Here is a 19,780-nt window from a genome sequence, read left to right on the forward strand (position 1 = left end):
GTACTTGAGCATTCTATTATGATTCATTTCATTTTTTTTAATTGTATAGGTGCAGGGGACCATTCATCTTCTATATCCAAAGAAGGCCAATACTCTAAAGGCTAGTGATGAGATTATCCTGTGCTGAATTGTCTTCTATTTCTAATATCTATTGTGAAAAAAATGATTCTGTGATCTGAGAACAAAGATAACAGGATTGTCTAATTACATGATGGGAATTAGAAGGAGAGGTAGGTGGTCTAGCTACTGTTTACTGTTTATGAGAGGAGTAAGAGTCTCATTTAGCAGCACAGTAAGCAAAAGAAACTCATTACTAAATGCTCCACTGAGGAATGCAGAATTGGAGTGGGGAAGTTATTCAGCTAGGGAGAGAGGAAACAATTTACAATATGGGAGCTATCTGTAATGGACATTGCTGAATAATCATTTTTTGTGTTTATATATTTGGGTGAGAGTCTTCCTTATTGATTATTTAGGGGACAAGATGTCATTGTAGTAGTTTGCTAGAACAGAAGCAGCCAAAATATGGAGGGCCAGATCCTGCCTCCTGTTTCAAACTGTTTTGCTTTTTAAGAAAATGGTAAAGGCTATGGAGATGTACCTTAACAGTAGCTTTATTTATCATAAGGGATATTCCCTATACATGTGAAGTGACTATACCTACCTCTATGCCATTTGCTGCCTCTTACACCTCAAACCGTATGAATTCAAGAGCAGCTGGAATGAGATGAGGTCCCACAAATCACAACTAAAGCAGCAGGCAATAGGAGATTGTGATAAATAATGCCAGGGGGCACATTAGAGGAATGGAATTAAATAGCCTAAGTCCTGCACTTGAGTACACCTAGACCAAACTTGTGGGATCTAACACACAATATTTCATTCCATAATCTCAGATTCTTCTTTAAAATTATACCTTTCCCCATGGCTGCCATCATGGAACATTTTCCTCCCCCCTCCTTCATGCTGCTATTGTTATCTATCATTCTGTCACGTCCATGTACATACATCTAGATATGATGCAACTCAGCCCCATCCAAATCTGTTACATTATTTTTTTTCATTGTAGGAATAATCTGATCACAGAATCATTAGGTATGGGATATATTGATATAAGACAAATTTCTAATGCTTTACAGGATCATCTTTTCACTCAGTCTGGATACTGACTGTCAGGAGAGGTGATAGGTTTCCTTTAGATTTCACACTGAGTGCTTTATTAGCATTTCATTTGTCTTCTTGTGTGTCATGGTGAAAATGGTTGTTCCCCTATCCAAATATAATTTATGAAAAGCCTACTCTACAGGTCCTTCAGAAGCATTTTGAATTGAATATCAAGGCAATGTATTCAGAGTATATTCATGTGATTGATTCAATTATTTCTCAACATTTAATTAAATAAATTGGTGGATTAAGCTGTAGCTTCCTTGATTTTTCAGTACCAATTTCCTTTTTTGTGAGGGTAGTTATGTCTCCAAAATTAATCATGGCATTTTTTCCACCTGCAATTAAATAACTCGCCTATACAGATTCTACTGTTTAAATATTGAAATATATGCTTGGATATTTCAATATCTAAATAACAATGAAGGTGAACTTCATTAAGTTGCAGCCGTGCACTCAAGCTAAAGTACACAAAGGCCTCTTTAAAGGCCTCTACAGTTTGGCTCAAGCCATGAAGTTTTGTTCCCACTCCAAATTTGCCCAAAGTTTGAAAGTTTCCCATCCAAAATTTCAGTTTTGGCTAATCCCCAATTACAATATTATGTCTGAACTGAAAATGATTCTGTATTTTTATGCTTAGGGTTATACAGAATTGCTTGATTTGATCCTTTCATTTAAATCGAGACATCTAAAAGAAATACAGCAGATTGAAGAAAAATAGAAACCCACTCCAGGATTATCTTTTATAGTGATTAATAATTGAATCTAGTTAGAGGTAAGATGTTAACCAATTTGAAAATATATATTAATATATTTATTCTCGTAATTGTTGATCATATATTGATAGTTCTCCAATAGTACCTTGGTGTTTATATTATACTAATTTCAAAACAAGTAAACATGATAGAACAGACCAAACTGAAACTGTGTTTCCAATATAAATCCTATTCTGGCCTCCCAAAAACTAAATGAAATTGGCCTTTTAGTTCTGGCTTGAGGTGGTAAATTCTAGAAAATAATAATTTAATTGGACAGTGAGTTTATTAATCCCTCTAAAAGGAAATTCATTAGCTACCTGTTTTGACATTTTGGTGTCTGAAGCTGATAACTTTAGTGCCTCTGATAGACTGTGAAGGGAAAATAAGTTACTGATAGTGGAATATTGCACCAGCAGTATGATAGGATTCCTCACTGATAGGAAGAATGGGCTCTAAGTACCTTCGTTCCTGGTCTCATAGGCCACTATGGCTTGTGGATGACCTGTAAATGAATGAAGAAATTTAGCGAGTGAGGTTAAAGTCCTTTGCTGAAGCTGTTACCTTGCATCATGAAGATTTTTTGAGTTCTTATGCCACAGCTCTGGGAAAACATGCCGGTAAAGCCTCATTCAGAAGATTTATTATGAGTGGTAGATAGTATATTTATTCCAGACTCTGTCTGACTGGTTGTTGTAGATAGTCCTTCTCTAGTAAGGAATGTGTTTAGCTTCTTTGCAGATAAACAGTCATGAGTTTGAACAGATAGAGTCCACGGAAGTTGAATATTATCTGAAAGGGACAAATGCTAGATACTATTTTCTTGTATTTTGGCCAATAAGGTACCCAGAGGTTTTGGATGCATTTAGAAGAACTTCTTATTACATTCTGTGTGTAGATCTTGTTTCCCCTAGCTAATGGCCAGTCAAAAGTGTCAGGTATTTGTTCAGGGACATAGGTATCTATGAAAAAGGCTGAGAACAGTTAAGTGTTATTTTTGTTGCTATTCATATTTGTTGTAACACTACTTAAAAACAATCTTTGGGAAAACAGTTTAGTTAACTATTCACTACCGCACAATTTCTCTTTAATTATTGTTTCCTGACACAAAGGTGGCTTTCCCTTCAAAGATAAACTTTGAATCTGTAGTCCATCTATTGGTTATTTCTGAACTGAACTGTTGAACTATAGTTTTTTTATGCCAATAGCTTATATTTAATATGGACTATTTTAGCGTGGAATGTGTCAGCTTGATTCTTAAACAGATTATTTTGCCATGAGCATTTGATGGTAATGTCCAAAGATTTCCTCAAGCTTTGGAATTCAAACAGACATATTCGTATCTACATGAAGGTCTACTTGGCACATGGCTGAGAGACACCAGGCACTTGATTAGAGCCCTCTCCTTCTCAAGATGCTCCAGCCTCAGTCTTTAGGCTGCTCTAATTTTTCATCCAGCTGTGCTCACTTAATGACCATCTAGTAGTGGTGAAGTAGCATAGTATTGTACAGGAGAGGTATCCCTTTGTCTCACCCCCACACCAAAGTATTGGGGTATAATGACTGAGAGGCAATGGCTACAAGGTGTGTCACCTGAACATTCCCCTGTGCTAGGAAGAATTTCTGAATTCAGGTAGTGTAGGGGGCAAAGAATGCTATCTGAACAAGTTCATTTTGAAATGTGAGGGCCCACATGATTGTACATACCTAAAAGACCTTTGTAATCTATGTATATGAGCTTAAAAGATTCAGTCCCTTTGAATTCTGAAGCAAAAATGTAGCATGGTCTGTGCTGTGCCTCTGGGTATTTGATTATTTCATATAGGTTTGTTCATCTTCATCTTCGAAGTGGTTGGAGACTACAAAACCCAGGGGTTGCAGTAGCACACATGTGGATGGCCCTCACCTCAGGTCCTTTGCTGCACCATGGTCACCCTTGGCGCCATGGACTGTGCCATCCCACCACCTGGGGCAGGATCAGAAAGCAAAGTGGACCCCCCAAGGGAGGTGGTACTCTCTCCTACCTTGGGGGTTTACAAGAGGAGGCTGGATAGATGTTTGGCTGGGGTGTTATGACCCCAGCACTCATTCCTACCCAGGGCAGGGGGTTGGACCTGATGACCTGTTTAGGTCCCTTGTGACCCTAAGCACTATGAAACCATGAAAAGCTGAGGGAGAGCGGAGAAGCCTAGAGACCCTGGCTGCAGAAATTAGGGGAGCAGATGCTGGGTAAAGGCCTGGGGGTACATTAAACCCTTTTAGGCCACATGCAGACTATGGGTCACCAGTGGGACAGTTCTGACATATACAATTTCTGGGAAAGAGGAATCCAGAACTTTTGATTCAGGGTGGGGAATGAAGTGAAAGATAATTACAAAAATTCCTCAAGAAAACTCACACACCAAAACTCAGAAGTGTTCAGTTTAAATGGTAGACAGGGTCAGCAACTTTTCAGCTGAATCTTTTCCATCTGAGAATGGAAATGCTGAGTCTTGTGCAATGTGTTTATTTTTACAAATCATTTGGAAAAAAGTCTAGGGAGCTTCATGCCAGCTTGTCTGCTCCCTGACCATCTTCATAGTATTCAGGGGTTACTCCGGTCTCCTGGGCTCCCTGGTACCTTGGCACAGCAACCTCCCCAGCAGAATTTCAAACCAGGGCTCCCCAGATCCTTTGCAGCTCAGCTGCCAGACTGCAGTAGAAGCACTCATCCCACAGTGTTTATGCTGTGTGTCTGAAGCTTACAGGACTTTACAGACTTCTGGGTGGGCTTCTGTAAAAGCAAGGATTTCTCAGGCTTCAGTGCTACTTGGTAAGCCATATTCCCAGAGTGGGAAGATTTTAGTGTTTCGAAAATAGAAATTCCTACAGAAGTAAAATTCCACGAAAAATTTTGAGATTTTAATCCCAAGCCAGGAAGAAATCAATTTCTAAAACACTGTTGGGTTTGTTTTTTTTACACAAGTAAAATGCATTTATATGGTTAGGTCTGGGTTGTTTTTTTTTAACATTTGTTAATAATAAGTACTTAAAAAGTGAATGACTTTAGTTATAAGTAAAATATTATTTATAACACAGCACATTGAAATAACAGAATAACTTTTTTTTCTCAGGACGTATATTAATTTGTCAAATGATATTGCCTCCTAATGTTATGGTGGGGGTATAATGTGTAAACTTCATTGTGAATAATATATGTTATAAATGTGTGTGGGGGTCTGTGCACATACATACAACTTCTTCTAAAAAATAAGTCTTTTTTAATATTACTTTTCCTTCCCTCCATTGTGTGTGTATATGGGTATGAACTTAATGATTTGCTGATACAGCCTATTGCAAGACTTTTTTTCTGGTCTAAACTTCCACTGTCATGGCTCTTAAGAAGTCTAAGGTTGACTGATTGCAGATATGATTCTCTGATGACACCACTCTCACTAATTATTCCCATTGGAGCTGCTAACAGAGGTGGCCTTCTCAAAATGCTCAGTTGTACTGTTTAGGTACAACCTCTCCAGAATGAAAGAGTTGCTGCAAAACAGAATTCCTAGGATAGGTGACAAGTGTTTAAAGAAAAATGGACTCAATGTAATAGCAGGAGAAGGGACTTGAACTCCTTTCTCAGTAAAACATTTCCTAAACCAAATATATTTTATTCATGCTGAATGTATTCCCTCTGGAGAAAAGGATTGTTTTTATATAGACGAGAAGCTGGCCTTTACCTGAAAGATGATTGCATCATAATTTCTGTTCTTTAGCAATGATTGTCTTAAGTAAAACGTGTAAACAGTCTTAGCAGCAGGGACCAGAACCCAGAAGTTCCCTTTCCCAAGCAAGTCACTTCTGAGGATACACACCTATGGGAGTGGTGTTAGTGATGGTCATCATGTGGGCCTTGTATAGACATTCAGTTTCTCCTGGGAGAGTCACTGCTCTCCTTGGAAAAACCACAGGTGTACAGACGTTCAGGTTTTTTTCCCCCAAACTAAAAATGGCAGCTGTGGGAGAAAAATAATTTGGGAATAATCACTCCCAGTTTCTGTACATGCCATGGCTTCTCTCAGAAGAGAACACAGTCCTCCAACATCCTTCCTACCCCAGCGAGATGGTGTCTTTTGCTGGCCTCTTATAGAACATGCCCACTTCACAATCCTCATGTACTGCAGGGAAAGACAGGCTGACTGGAGACAGTCTGAGCCAGTTAATCAGGGATGTCCTATGTACTGCTGTCATCTTTTCCTAGGCAGACCAAGGGAGCCTGTAGAGCAGGGTGAAATGTGTGTACAGCTTCCTCTCCCCAACACCTTGTCTGCGCACTGCAAACCCTCCATTCTTTAGGGCCCCAGCATTCAAATGTCTGTACATATATGTCAGGGTAAAGTTATCTATCAGGAGAACAGACCTGGGAAAATTCTCCCAGATTATTTGAACGTGTGGACATAGCCCATGATTCCTGCATGTAGGAAACCTGTCTAGCTCCATCAAGTTACCAGTCATAGAAGGCTAAGTGAGACGTTCCATGAGTACCCAGCTTACTATATGTTTGCAGCTTGGGTTTAAAGTGTTTAAAATTGAAGACAGTCAACTAGATTATGTGCTAAGAAAGGATTACCTTCATTAGCGTCTTCTCAAAAATATCAGGTATACTTTCATCCTCATGTGGTTGAGTGTTACTATATAATATATATACACAAGCATGTGCACACACCTATAGGCACAAAGAGAATTTTGAGAACTAAAAGGGATCTACAATACAATAGGGTACAATACAATCCTTCCTATATGGGCCAAATAGTGTCAAGCAAGTGTCAAGAAAGGCATCAGCAAAATTCCACCATGCAAACGCTTTATTTGAACCCTGCATCCTGACCTCCCATGCTTAGTACTGAGAAATTATAATGCTATCTGAGGAATAGATTGTACTTCTCTCATTGATGTTGCTGCTTCTGCTCTTTTCTATCTGAAGTGCCTTTGCTGACTCTCCTACACAGTCTTTCCTCCATTCCCTGGTGATCATTACTTTTTTTTACAACCCATTGTTCTATCTATGAATGGCACTATAAAAGGAAAACAATCAAACAGCAGCAAGAGAAGGAAACAAAGAAATAACCCGCACAATATTTCCTAATTTGAAGCTCTCTAAGTCCTGAGACTAAGATCTCTTAGTATCTCATAAGGAAGTCATGAAAGCCCTGCACCTTGTGACACTTAATTAGATCAGCAAAAGACTGGAGCATCTTTACTATAAGAACCTTGCCTGAAACTCCAGATGGATAAAATAATCAAATTGGTCTTTTTAAAACTTAAATATTGCATGATAGCTGACTATACGAACTAAATAAGTAATTAAAAAAAAGCAGCAATAAATTAGTTAGTAAGTTTTGACATGTAGGTGATCCAGTAATCCAATATTTTGAATACATGGATTTGTGGGGACTAGAAAATTTAAAACTTTTATATGTGGATTCAGAAGTTGTCTTTGTTTGGTTGTTTGCTTGCTTCCCTCTTTTCAAATCTGTCCTAGGCAGTAGTGACAAAATGTTATTAAAATATGCCCATTGTTTTGTAATTCATCTGAAACTTGTTGAGAGTCTCTGCCTAATTCCTTGTAAACAGGTGTCCGCATTAAAAAAAAATCACATCATGTTCTTACTAATTTGAACACCTGAGGCTTAGGACTGGAAGCTTGGAGACTGCAGAATAAGCCATCCTAACATCTCTACCCTGCCTTATATCTATATGAAGTTATTAAAAATAATGCTTGACTGCCTTATCACAAAGTTTAAACTTTCAGAGTTCTGCAAACAGAGACCTACAGTTTTCATGAATACTAAACATATATCCTTCACAAGCACTGTGTTTACTTTTAAAATGCTTGGAAACTTCCTATATATAGCAAAGAAGTGAAAATGTGATAAAATATATGGTGTGTGTGCATACGTACGTGTGCGCGTGTGCATATGTATATGTATAATGATATTCCTCATACTTTCAGTACTCAGATGTCTTCAAAACTGATGGAGAATTAGAATTTTAATGATAAATAAAGGTTTTATATTTATAGTTATACATTATTCAGTCGGTTTATCCTCTTAATTTAAAAAAAAAAAAACTCTTAAATTTTTTTACAGATAAAAAACTGTGGTGGGCAGACCAAAACTTAGCTCAGCTGGGTACCTGCAGCAAAAAAGATGGAAGAAATCCAACTGTTCTGCGAAATAAGACTTCCGGGGTTGTACATATGAAAGTGTATGATAAAGCAGCACAGCAAGGTAAATTGTATTTTTAAATATTATTAGAGTATGTAATTATTCTTCCTTCAATATTAATACTGAATTGTCTATAGAGATAATATAATAGAGATACTATAATATTTGGTCTCAGGGTTTACCTACCACAATGTTAAAAATAAAACCTTGATTCCAGAATATATATGTGTAATGTATTATAGTTTATACTATTTACTTTCGGAAGTTTTCAATTTGATGCAGAGTATGAAAGGAAATTCCTATGAACTATTGAAGTTAGTCAAAACTCAGACACAAATGTAAATACATTTTTTTTGACTTTTTATTTACCAGTTTCATTTACCCCTGTAGCTGCTGGAAATTTAACTAAATGACATGATATCAGAGAAACAGACATTAATAATCTCATTTATCTTGCTATTTTTAGGTAATTTAATTATTTTGAATCATGTTACTATGGTGTAAATCAGATAGAAATGAGAAGAAAAATCAAATGCTTTTATTCTTAATTGGACAAATGAATTATTAGTATGTTTCTCCAGTAAAAGAAAAAAAGCAATGTTGTTGAGTACATCGTCGACCAACAATTTGTAACGTAGAAATACAGGACATCATACTCTTCTTACTGCATATCTTAATTAGAAGCCTGCAGGGCACTTTGCACATATTTTCAATTCCCCTTTAAAAAATATTTTTTTCTCTTGCTTTTTAAATAAACTGTATTTTTTCTGCATTGGATATCCCATATGATGGAAATACAGGAACATAGGAGGCCCCTTTCAATCCTGGATTTTTGAAACCTCCAAATCAACGCTTTAAACTTTCCCACACAACTGGAAGGCATAATTGCTGGACCATCAAGAACACCCTATAATGTGCCATAGGTAAAATTACAGAAGACTAGTGTACCATAATTACAGGGAAATACATTGGCTAATATATGCCTAGGAGCAGAGGCATAGCTAACTCTTTCTGTGCCCTGGGCAGAGCAGGGAGAAATGGCTATGGGGCCTTGGGAGGAGGGAGGAGATTGTGTTGAGCATAGGAGAATATAGTTATGGGGCTAATAGTGTCTTACTGTTGCAGCACAGGCTTACCCAGAGTCTGGAGACTCCAGCTGCAAAGAGCAGAGGTGAAGTCCTCTCATCAGCTGCACTACCCCTCCCCTGCGGGAGACCCTGCTGCTGCAACTACAAAATTAACCATTTAAAAACTACCATCAAATTGTATGCGGAACAACACTATAAAAGCTATAATTGTGCATTGGCCAAGAAAGGGTTATCCCAATAGCTGCTCACTGCATAGCAGGGTGATGGGAAGTGAGGATGACAAGGGGACTCCTATCTCCAGTTTGCATGGCTGTAATCATCAGCCCCTGGGTAAGCCCATGACGAATACCACTGATGCCACTCCAGCATCCCCTTGCCTTCATTCTGGTGCCCTCCTCCTCCCACCTCCCCTGGAGCCTGTGCCCAGCACCAAGCCCTAGTTATGTTACTGCTCAGGAGACCTTAAGAAAAGGACCAGAAAGAATTCATCATGCTGTTTTACCATCCATAAATATATCTAGTGCTGTCTTAGTATGATTCAGATTCTCTGCCCCCACCACTTTGCTTGGAAGACTATTCCAAAGCTTCACTCCCCTGATAGTTAAAGCTTATCTTCTAATTTTCAATTTGCATTAGAAATTTGTTAAAAGATTTATAAGAAGCTTTCTGTATTCTCTGCATTCTATAATGCAACAGGATTAAATAGAAAAGCTGTGAATTTGCATCTTTTCTTTCTTAGTGTATTGGTAATATATAAAGTAAAGTAAAAATTGATGGTGGTGTAATACCTGGTTAGAGCTCAGGTAATATAGTGTACAATTAAGGATTGTTTAAAGTCCTACATGAAACTGGAGATGAGTAGAGATTAAAATGATTGAAACTTTCCTGCAGGGGGATCACTCCTAACTCTACTTTTTATTTAGCCATTTCTTTATATCAGGGAATTCATAGTTTCATAATTTCATTGGAGCTAGAGTCGGAAGGGACCTAGGTAGATCACCTAGTTCGACCCCCTGCCTTGGCAGGAAAGAGCACCGGGGTCAGATGACCCCGGCAAGGTGCTCATCTAACTTCCTTTTAAAAATCCCCAGGCTAGGAGCCTGCACCACTTCCCCTGGAAGCCGGTTCCAGGCCCTAGCCGCCCTGACTGTGAAGTAGTGCCTCCTAATATCTAATCTAAACCTACCCTCCGCCAGCTTGTGACCGTTATTCCTGGTCACTCCTGGCAGCACACGGGGGAACAGGGACTCCCCCAATACCTGCTGATCCCCCCGACCAGTTTGTAGCAGGCCACAAGGTCCCCCCTTAACCTTCTCTTGTGGAGGCTGAACAGGTTCAGGTCCCGTAGCCTCTCCTCATAAGGCCTGCCCTGCTGACCCCTGACCATACGAGTGGCCCTCCTCTGGACTCTTTCCATATCGTCCACGTCCCTCTTGAAGTGTGGCGCCCAGAACTGGACGCAGTACTCCAGCTGCGGCCTGACCAGTGCCGCATAGAGGGGGAGGATCACCTCCCTGGACCTGCTCGAGATGCATCTGTGGATGCATGACAGGGTACGGTTGGCCTTCTTGACTGCCTCCCCACACTGCTGGCCCATGTTCATCATGGAGTCAATGACGACTCCAAGATCCTTTTCCGTCTCCATGCTGGCAAGAGGGGAGTTCCCCAACCTGTAAGTGTGGTGCCGGTTCTTCCTCCCCATGTGCAACACCTTGCACTTATCAGTGTTAAACCCCATCCTATTCTCATCCGCCCACCGTTGCAACCTGTCAAGGTCAGAATCCTCTAGGCAACCACTATTAAGAAAGAATAATGTAAGCTATTTTGGTCCATGATACCCATAAGCTCCTTGCTGATGACACTGAAAATGGTCTCCACAATGCAGGTATCTTTTGCACCAACTTTCTCAAAATTGCACAATCTCTTGGTGACTAGACAACTGGAATTATCCTTGCTGTTAACATACTGAGTACATTTATACCAGAGAGTCAATACCATGAGAAATACAGATCACTGTTTCAGTGTCAAGACATTGGAGAGAGCTGATCTGCCTCTGAACTGACTTTAGGCAGAAAGGTCTGAGCTAAGACAGAGGCATGATGCGTCTTTGTGTAAGTCCAGACCCTGAAAAGCATGACTCATGTTTATGTTCGCCATGGAGTGATATTCCTTCCTGTCACTTTCTGATAATAGTTTGGGGGTATTGACCAGTGTCACGGACTCTCCATTTTTTTTATAATAAATGAGTCTGGGAACTCCAATTAAAGTGAGAGCTATCTAAATACAGGATTTCACCAGAGAGGTATTCTAATATGTCCTTCTGATGATGAAGCTACTCCTGTACCACTTTATGAATATGACCATAGTACTCATAAGTAATGTTCTGGTTGGGATTTGGGAATGCTCAGAGACTCAGACAGAATATTTCCCCTTTTGAAGAAGAGTATATATTTTCATAAAATCAGCAAAAATGTTCTATTCTCATTGTTTCTAGCAAGAGGTCATCAGTTAATATTAGCAGTGTTGTTTCAGTCCCATTTTCAGCTTTAAACTTAAAAAGTCTGAGATTAATAACATTGTATCTAGCTAGGAAACGTTTAATGTACTTTTCCAACAACTTCTCTATAACCATCTTACTGGGGACCATTAGTCATTCACAGAAATATCCAGTAATGATTCCTTGAACAGAGGTGTTTCTCGGAAAAACCTACAACTCCTATCTTAGGGAGATACTTGTAGTTTTAACTGGCAATTGACAAATGTCATTCTGTTGGTATGAACCTGACAGGACAGAAGGGAGCAAGAAAGAGAGACTGTGTTTTTGCTTTATTGTGATAGTGGAAAACAGCACAAAAAACAACTTGAAACTCCCCACACCAGGAAACCCTTCAATCATATTATTTTGATGATCCTGATTTGATGGGAAATGACTCCATAGGTGCAGATACCTAACTCAAAAAGTGTTTTGCTGTAATTGCTTGGACGAACCCTTAGACATATGCAGTTAGTGCTCTAGACATCTCTTTGCAGTTCATACGTTGGAAGTCGTATGTAAATCAGGAAAAGGTTGAAAGATGTTGGAGAGGGTGTTTAGAGGGAGATTTAATGTGCTGTTTTGTCTAAGCAAAAAATCATTATAAATTGTACCAAACAACCAATAGACAGTTGAGAATTTGAAGTCATAATATTCCCTGAAGGGCATCCAACACCTCACTAGGTTATTCCAGCTCTTTAGTTGGATCATCATAATATATCTATTGCCTCCAATGTCGAATCTGTTCAAAGAATCAGGAAACAGTTGTGAGTTCAAAATAAAAGTGGCATGTAAGAAGAGGAGGTCTGATTGCACAGTCAAATCCCACCATCTTAATATGCGTTTAGGAGCCAAAATAATTCTTTCTGGGTTTTTGTTGTGTTTTGTTTTTGGTTATTGTACTGTCTTATATTTTTGCAGCACATTTGATGCATATCTGTTCATGGTACTTTGCTTTTCTGAAGGGGGTTTGTTGAAGTTTGTATCAATTCCTGACACGCTGTGAATATTATTGCAAGTCCTAATATAGTTAAGAGTGGTATAAGCATTAGATATTTAATTAACTTGCTGTGCAAGTTAATAAGTTATTTAAGTTTAGACATTCATTTTTAATTAGTAAACTGTGCCTGGACTCTTCTTGCGGTATTTCAGAGAGACTTCTAGCTATGATTACCAGGATAATGTTTGCTATTGACACAATATAGAAAAAATGAAAATTCATGTCTTGGATAAAGAGGTAACTCACAATGTTATGAACTTGACACAGTATTTGGAGAATCAGGTGTGTTGTTCCCAAGAAAAATAAGTCAGTAAATTAATATATACTTAATACACATATTTCTTTAACATTAAATTTAATTTTAACAATGACTTCCACGTAACAACATGGCCCAGAGCGTTCAACAATGTGAACTTGACACAGTAATATATTTTTTTAAATTACCATGTTTTCTTAATTTAAAGTAGACATCCTTCCCTACTCCCTTTTCTGCCCTTTTCTGATTATGCCAAAAGAGTGTTCTAAGAACAAATTAAGTCAGGGCTAGTTTATTTTAAAGGAACTTTAATGAATTGTAAAAGCACAATATGAAATTAACCTGAAGATGTTTGTAATTTCAACATATGCATATCTGTATTCTCAGATAATTCAGATTATCATAATATTATGATTTGATAAAATTATATATAAACCCTAATATCATGTAATAGAACAGCCTAATTTTCAACAGTATGTAGTAAGCTGTATCCAGGAATTGTTTTTCTCCTCTCTTTTTTCTGTCCCCCCTCCCCCCCCCCAATCTTCCTGTAGGTATCAATTCCTGTCAAACCAACAATGGTGGATGTTCCCAACTTTGCTTACCAACATCAGAAACTACTAGAACATGCATGTGTACTGTGGGCTACAATCTTCAAAAAAATCGTATGTCATGTCAAGGTATAAAGCTTTAAAATTCTAATTTTGCTAAGCCAAATGTATGGAAACAATTAAACAGAAAGGAATCATTATTCTTATTATTTTTTTAACTTAAATGAGTAGTGTTACTAATAAAACTATGGCTACATTAAAGTGGAAACACAGAGTTATCATTAAATTAAAGGTTGAATTGCAACTTTGATTTTCATTTCCCTATTTCATTCCCTTGTTCCTTCTTTTTCAAACAGATTTATTTTGGCTATAAATAAATAAATAATAAATAAATGCTAGGAAACGTGTATATCTCTTTCTTTTCAAACAAAGATGCACTGAAAAAGTATGAAGGGCTCATAACAGCTCTTTTTTTTGCTTTTCATGTCTCTTTGATTGCTCTTTGTATTTGGTTGGGGTTTTTTAAAACAAAACAAGAGGAATATATCTTTTTTTCATGCTCATATTGTCACAGGATATGAAAAACTAATGTTTTGGAAACTTAACAGAGGCAAATTTAAAAGAAACGGGTATTCATAAGGGTTACAATTATTATTTTAACCCTAAACTCCAGAAAGGGTTCTACCTCCAGAATTTGTTGCAGTTCAAGGATTCTCCCCCATCACCTCCCCTCCCCCCAATTTCTTGAAAAGATTTCAAATTAAATACTTTGAAGCTCTCCCAACATTTGGATCTTTGGGGCATTTGTACACGTTTGTGCCACACCACCAGGCTCTTTTAAAAGTGCTGCGGCGCATACAGTTGTATACGTGGCGAAATGCATGTCAGCTCTGAGAAAATGGTGGAGTTGTGCTTTTGAACTAAAACACATTGGAGCTTTAGTTAGAGCAGCCCCACTGGCATTTTGAAACACAGGGTTGCTGAATACAAGAGACACAGAGGCTGCTTCCAGCTGACTTGATAAATTGACTCTGCTCTGACTTGCTAATTAGCACGTCAGACCAGACATCCAGCACATGTATAGATGCCCAGAATTTTTAATTACACAATCAACATACAGTTTTTCTGTATGATCTCTGTCTCATTCATTGAATAGGATAAACACAGAAGGATGCAGTACTGAGGCTAAATGAACAAGGTTAAATCCGGGGTCTAGTAATCCCTCAGTGCTTTAAAATGAACCATAATTAAGCAAAAGATGACTCCCTAAAACTTTATTTTCTTAACCTTGATTTTGCATGCATACCATAATATGCATATAATATATCATATTATACACACACGAATATATTATTACTATCAAATTCAAATATTTAAAGTAGATAAGGTTTAAAAAGAAAAACATCTCATTTGGCATACACCAAAGGATAAAGAGAGCACTATGTTTGCAAGGTTGGGGGTGATATCCTGGGTAGCAGCGAACCCAAATATGAATCTGGTGTCATAATGGATTACTGAGTGAACATGATTTTACAGTGTAAAGCTGTTAATAGAAGAGGGAGTAATGTCATCCTTGAATGTATAGTCATGGGCATCTTAAATAGCTATAGAGATGTATCCATCTGGCATTGATATGAATGATACTGTGTATAATTCCAGTATCCACAATTCAGGGAGGATGTTAAAATTTGAAGAAGGTTCAGGGAAAAGCCATGAGAATGACTGACTAAAATATGCCTTTCAAGGAAGCATCCGTTAGGCTCAGTTTGTTCAATTTAGCAAAGAAGCTGGTTAAGATATGATTTTGTTATACTCAATGAACATCTTCATTGTGAACAGAACTTTAATATTAGTGGGGAGGAGGGATCTTTAGTCCATTTGAGGAAGACATCAGTGGAAACAAAATACATTCACAGGAGAAATAAGTCACCTGAACAGTGAGGACAACTAAACAATAGGGCAACTTACTAAGGATGGCTGATGGATTTACCATGACTAGTAATGTTTTAACCAAGAGGGGCTTATTTTTCAATCAGGACTTGGTTTCAAGAAAGAATACAGGAAGTCTATAAAGTGACATGAGGTCATTAGATTGTTCTTTGGTGGCTTATAATTTGTATGTTTGCTTATGTAGAAAGCAAGAAAACAATGCAGTGATGCTTAATGAGCAACAGATAAACTTCTAAAGAAATCTAGATGTATGAGTTTTATTTAAGTATTTAAGTGCCTATATTGTGCACAGCACTGCATGTTAACCTATAACGACTGAATTTTGTTTCCATTATTTATTTTCCCTCAGGTATTGAATCATTTCTTATGTATTCTGTTCATGAAGGAATTAGAGGAATTCCTCTTGATCCAAATGACAAAACAGATGCCTTAATGCCTATATCTGGAACTTCATTTGCTGTGGGTGTCGATTTCCATGCAGGTAAATAAATAACATGTACCTGTATCTTACATAAAAACCTAAAATCTTAATTTTCTTCAAAACTTCTAAGTTTGAAGGCTTTGGGAACTTTGCTTTCTGTAAGTCACACTTTGTAAAAAGAGGGATTGATGCTCATTAAAATATTAGAGGGTTTTTTTTTCAAATTGTAATTCTGTGATTTTTTTTCCAGAAGTAACCGAAACATTATAGCCCACTTTTAATTTATGTTTTTAACTTTATGACTAATAATGAAACACAATAAATGTGTTGTGTGGAAGAAGGGAAATTGAAAAGATAAAAAATTAAGGAATAAAAATAAGAAAGAAAAAATTAGAAAATCTGCTAGAAACATCATGCTGGATGTAGAAATCAATCAATACATGCTATACCCTGGTTTGTATGCAATCTGATATTCTATGTTTGCAAAATTGATCATGTGCACAGAAAACATATGTGGTAACATCTCTTCCTAACTTTGTTACTTTGAAACTAAGCCAGAGGTTGTGTTTTCTGTGTATACCGGGCAGTCCTTAGCATGCTTAGAGATAGTGTAGCTGGCGTCCTTGGACGATCGATGTTGCTGGTTCTGGTTTGAGGAATTTGGTGTAGGGTTGGGATGCCTGATGGATGTGCATGGGTTGAGAGTCTAGGAACGCGTAATGACTTGAATCAATTTTATTTACTAATTGAATCATGATGTAAAAATGGAAGGCCTGATTTACACACATTTAGAAGGATAATTGCATATGTGATTTTCTTTTTTGTTTGCTCATTTGATTTAGTGGCATAAACTTGCTTCAGTGGTAACAATGAAAAATATTCAGAATATTAAAGCATGGTTCTAAAAGAACGAAGACAGGTCACAGGAATTACTTTGCATCTTGATCCTCATGCAGGTTTTCATTAGGAAGAATTCTCTTTTCAAACTTTGTAATAGTCAATGTAAAATTAATAGATGATATTCTGAAAGGATAAATGAAGATAGCAATGTTGGGTTTCTTGGGAGTGTGGTATTTGAAGAAAACAAAATGAGGGTGATGTCTATAAACTTGCATAATAATCAGGTACTGCACAGGAAACATGTATATAGTTGACAGTGACAAATGTATTGTAAAATGTTAATGTTAATCTTCTGTACAAGTGAAATCACAGGGGGACACTGCATCACGAAAAGTTAAAATGTAGCTCTGTGCTGCCTGATAGTTAAAAAGGCAGTTGCTTTTTTTCTCACGTTGGCACCCTTTTTGGATTCTGTGAATCAGTTCCTAAGATGAGTGGTCATCAAATATATTTTCTGTTTCTTTGTTTGTTTCAGAAGCTAAATGTGGTTATTTTCAGGTTATTGTCTTGCTTTTCTTATTTTTTATTTATTTTAATTTGCATTTGCTCTGAGGAGAAAGAAGGAAACGAGGCATGAAATTACAATTTTTTTAGTACATTTTGCCTATTAATTCTTGTTTCCTGGTGGATCACTGTCTTGTTACTAAGCATCAAGCCTATATGGTTCTGAGAAAGCCTGTATGTATGGTCCTGTGTATGACCATAAACTGCATCTGACTGGAGGGTCTTGTGCCAACATGGAGAGGCGACTTGTGGCAGGGTAGCTCTTATAGAAAAATACCACAATGTTGCAATTTCCAGAGTAAGATGAGTATAGGGCACCTCAAAACTGTAGCGCCCCCGCCTTATGGATACCCCTTGATTGGAGAAAGGCTAAGGGACCTCACCCTGACAGAAACATACCATCGCTGAGGCATTAGGCAGCCTGCAGTAGTTCTTATCTCTTACTCTCTGGCAGAAGTTACAACCATCAAAGCACTGAACAACTGGATTCATTCTGGCCGTTGGATTCTGTCTCAGTGGTCTAAAGGTGAGGGTGGGGGGTAGGTATTGGACACCTTTCCATACTCATGCCTAGGCATATGCATCAAAAGTCTTGGTGTAGTGATCGCAGGACACAATACAAGTGGATTCATTAGGCACATGACTAGACCTTTCACAAGTACACCATGATCCGGAGGATCAATAGTTGCCTATACTACAAGGAAATGCATGTCTGATATTAGGATGAACTTGCTAACTATGGAGGTAAAAGGTACTTAAGACAGGACACAATACCACTCTTCAAATAGTTGAAGGGCTGCTATAAAGAAGAGGGAAAACACCTTTTATCTTTTGCTGCAAAGGAGGAGGACATTGTCCATTGGCTTAAAGTTGCAGGAAAACAGACTCAGATTGGATATTAGATATTAATTATTTCTTCACTGTTAGAACAGTGACGTGGTAGAATAGACTGTCTGGGGAGGTGGTGGACTCTCCACTGCTAAAGGTGTTCAGGAAGAAGTTGGACAGCCCCTGCTCAGAGATGATCTAGGCATAGCTATGCTTATATTGTAATCTGAATGTCTCCCTTGCCCCCTCTTTACTCCACTCCACCCCCTGCTGTACACGTGTCACTTTTTTAAGCCTTCCTCAGAGGCATTGGGTGTTGCCAGAAGCCAGCTGTGGATTTTGACTGGGGTGTGCCAATACTCCTGCTGTGACTTAGAGCTGGAGATTCCTGGCTAGAGTCTTATCCCTCCACTTAAGGACAGACTGATTGCTATATTTGGGGTCTGGAAGGAATTTTACCCCATAGTCAGCTTGGTATGTATTGTGGGGTTTTTTTGCCTTCCTTCCTAGTGGGAGATGTGGATCCTATTCTTGGGATCTCTTGAGTGTATATTAACAATCTCTTATAGAAGCAGGGTGGTGTCCGCTGTGGTCCTACTGGTTTACTGGTAGCAGGGTGTTATGTCTCGTGTTGTGTTTAGCTTGATTATAGTTTTATTAAGAAGTTAGATTATGGATTTGTATAGGATGGTTTGGATAGGGATGACCCTCCTCTCCTCAGGCAGGGTGTTGGGCTAGAGAACCTATGGAGCCCTACTTAACTTGCAGCCCTACTTCTCTATGTTTCTGTAATTGATCCCTTGTTTGGATTAGTTTAGATGTTCCAAACCAATGCCTTGAGCAGGAAGCTTGATTAGATGACCTCCTGAGATCCCTGATATCTATATATGCCCCATACATACGCTCATACCTTCCCATGCTGGGTATATGTATATTAACTACACCTGGGTATGCACCTTTTCCCTCTCTCCCCCTTCCCCCATACTGGGTATATGTATATTATCTATATCTGGGGGCAGAGAGGATAAGTTTGTCTCTAATGACCACTTGTTTCTATATTGTTAAGAAAAAAATCATGCCAGTATTTATTAATTGAGGAAGAATTTTTGGTACTAGTGCATAAGTTGAAGGTCTAGGAAGACAAAGTGACTTAAATCAATTTTAAATACTGATTGAATCACAATGTAAAAATAGAGGGCTTGATTTACACGCACTTAGGAAGTTTGGTAAACTTGGTCACAGGAATAATCCTGTTCATATTAGTTGAATGTTATGTTCTTTACTTCTTCCTATCTTGGCATAATTCCAGGAGACTAAATAACATGCATTTTCACTGCAAACTATAGTTTGCAGTAGTTGAAAAATAAGGGATATGACCTATGTTACATCAAAGAATCACCAAGAAATAGAGCTATAAGGGACCTCAGGACGTCATCTTATCAAACTGCATACTCAGGGCAGGCATACTTCTGCCTAGCCTTTCATAGTTAGAAAGTTCTTCCTAATATCCTACCAAATTTTCTGTAATTTTAAGACCATTATATAACCTGTCTTCTGTGAATACAGAAGATAGTTTATTACTATCATTTTTTACAACAATCCTTCATATATTTGAGATGTAGTG

General features: G+C 38.0%; 1 protein-coding gene across 1 annotated transcript in view; it reads left to right on the plus strand.

The window, feature by feature from the left end:
- Positions 1-19,780, plus strand: part of LRP1B (LDL receptor related protein 1B) — a 1,602,836-nt gene that overhangs the window by 1,079,722 nt on the left and 503,334 nt on the right. Inside the window, exons 33-35 of the mRNA XM_090045827.1 lie at positions 8,048-8,188; positions 13,557-13,682; positions 15,853-15,984. Of these exons, the coding sequence (XP_089901953.1) occupies positions 8,048-8,188; positions 13,557-13,682; positions 15,853-15,984 (399 nt within the window). The remainder of the gene's footprint in view (positions 1-8,047; positions 8,189-13,556; positions 13,683-15,852; positions 15,985-19,780) is intronic.

This window comes from Crocodylus siamensis, chromosome 4 (genome assembly GCF_052110815.1).
Source record: "Crocodylus siamensis isolate JL-2025a chromosome 4, ASM5211081v1, whole genome shotgun sequence".
Taxonomy (NCBI): domain Eukaryota; kingdom Metazoa; phylum Chordata; order Crocodylia; family Crocodylidae; genus Crocodylus; species Crocodylus siamensis.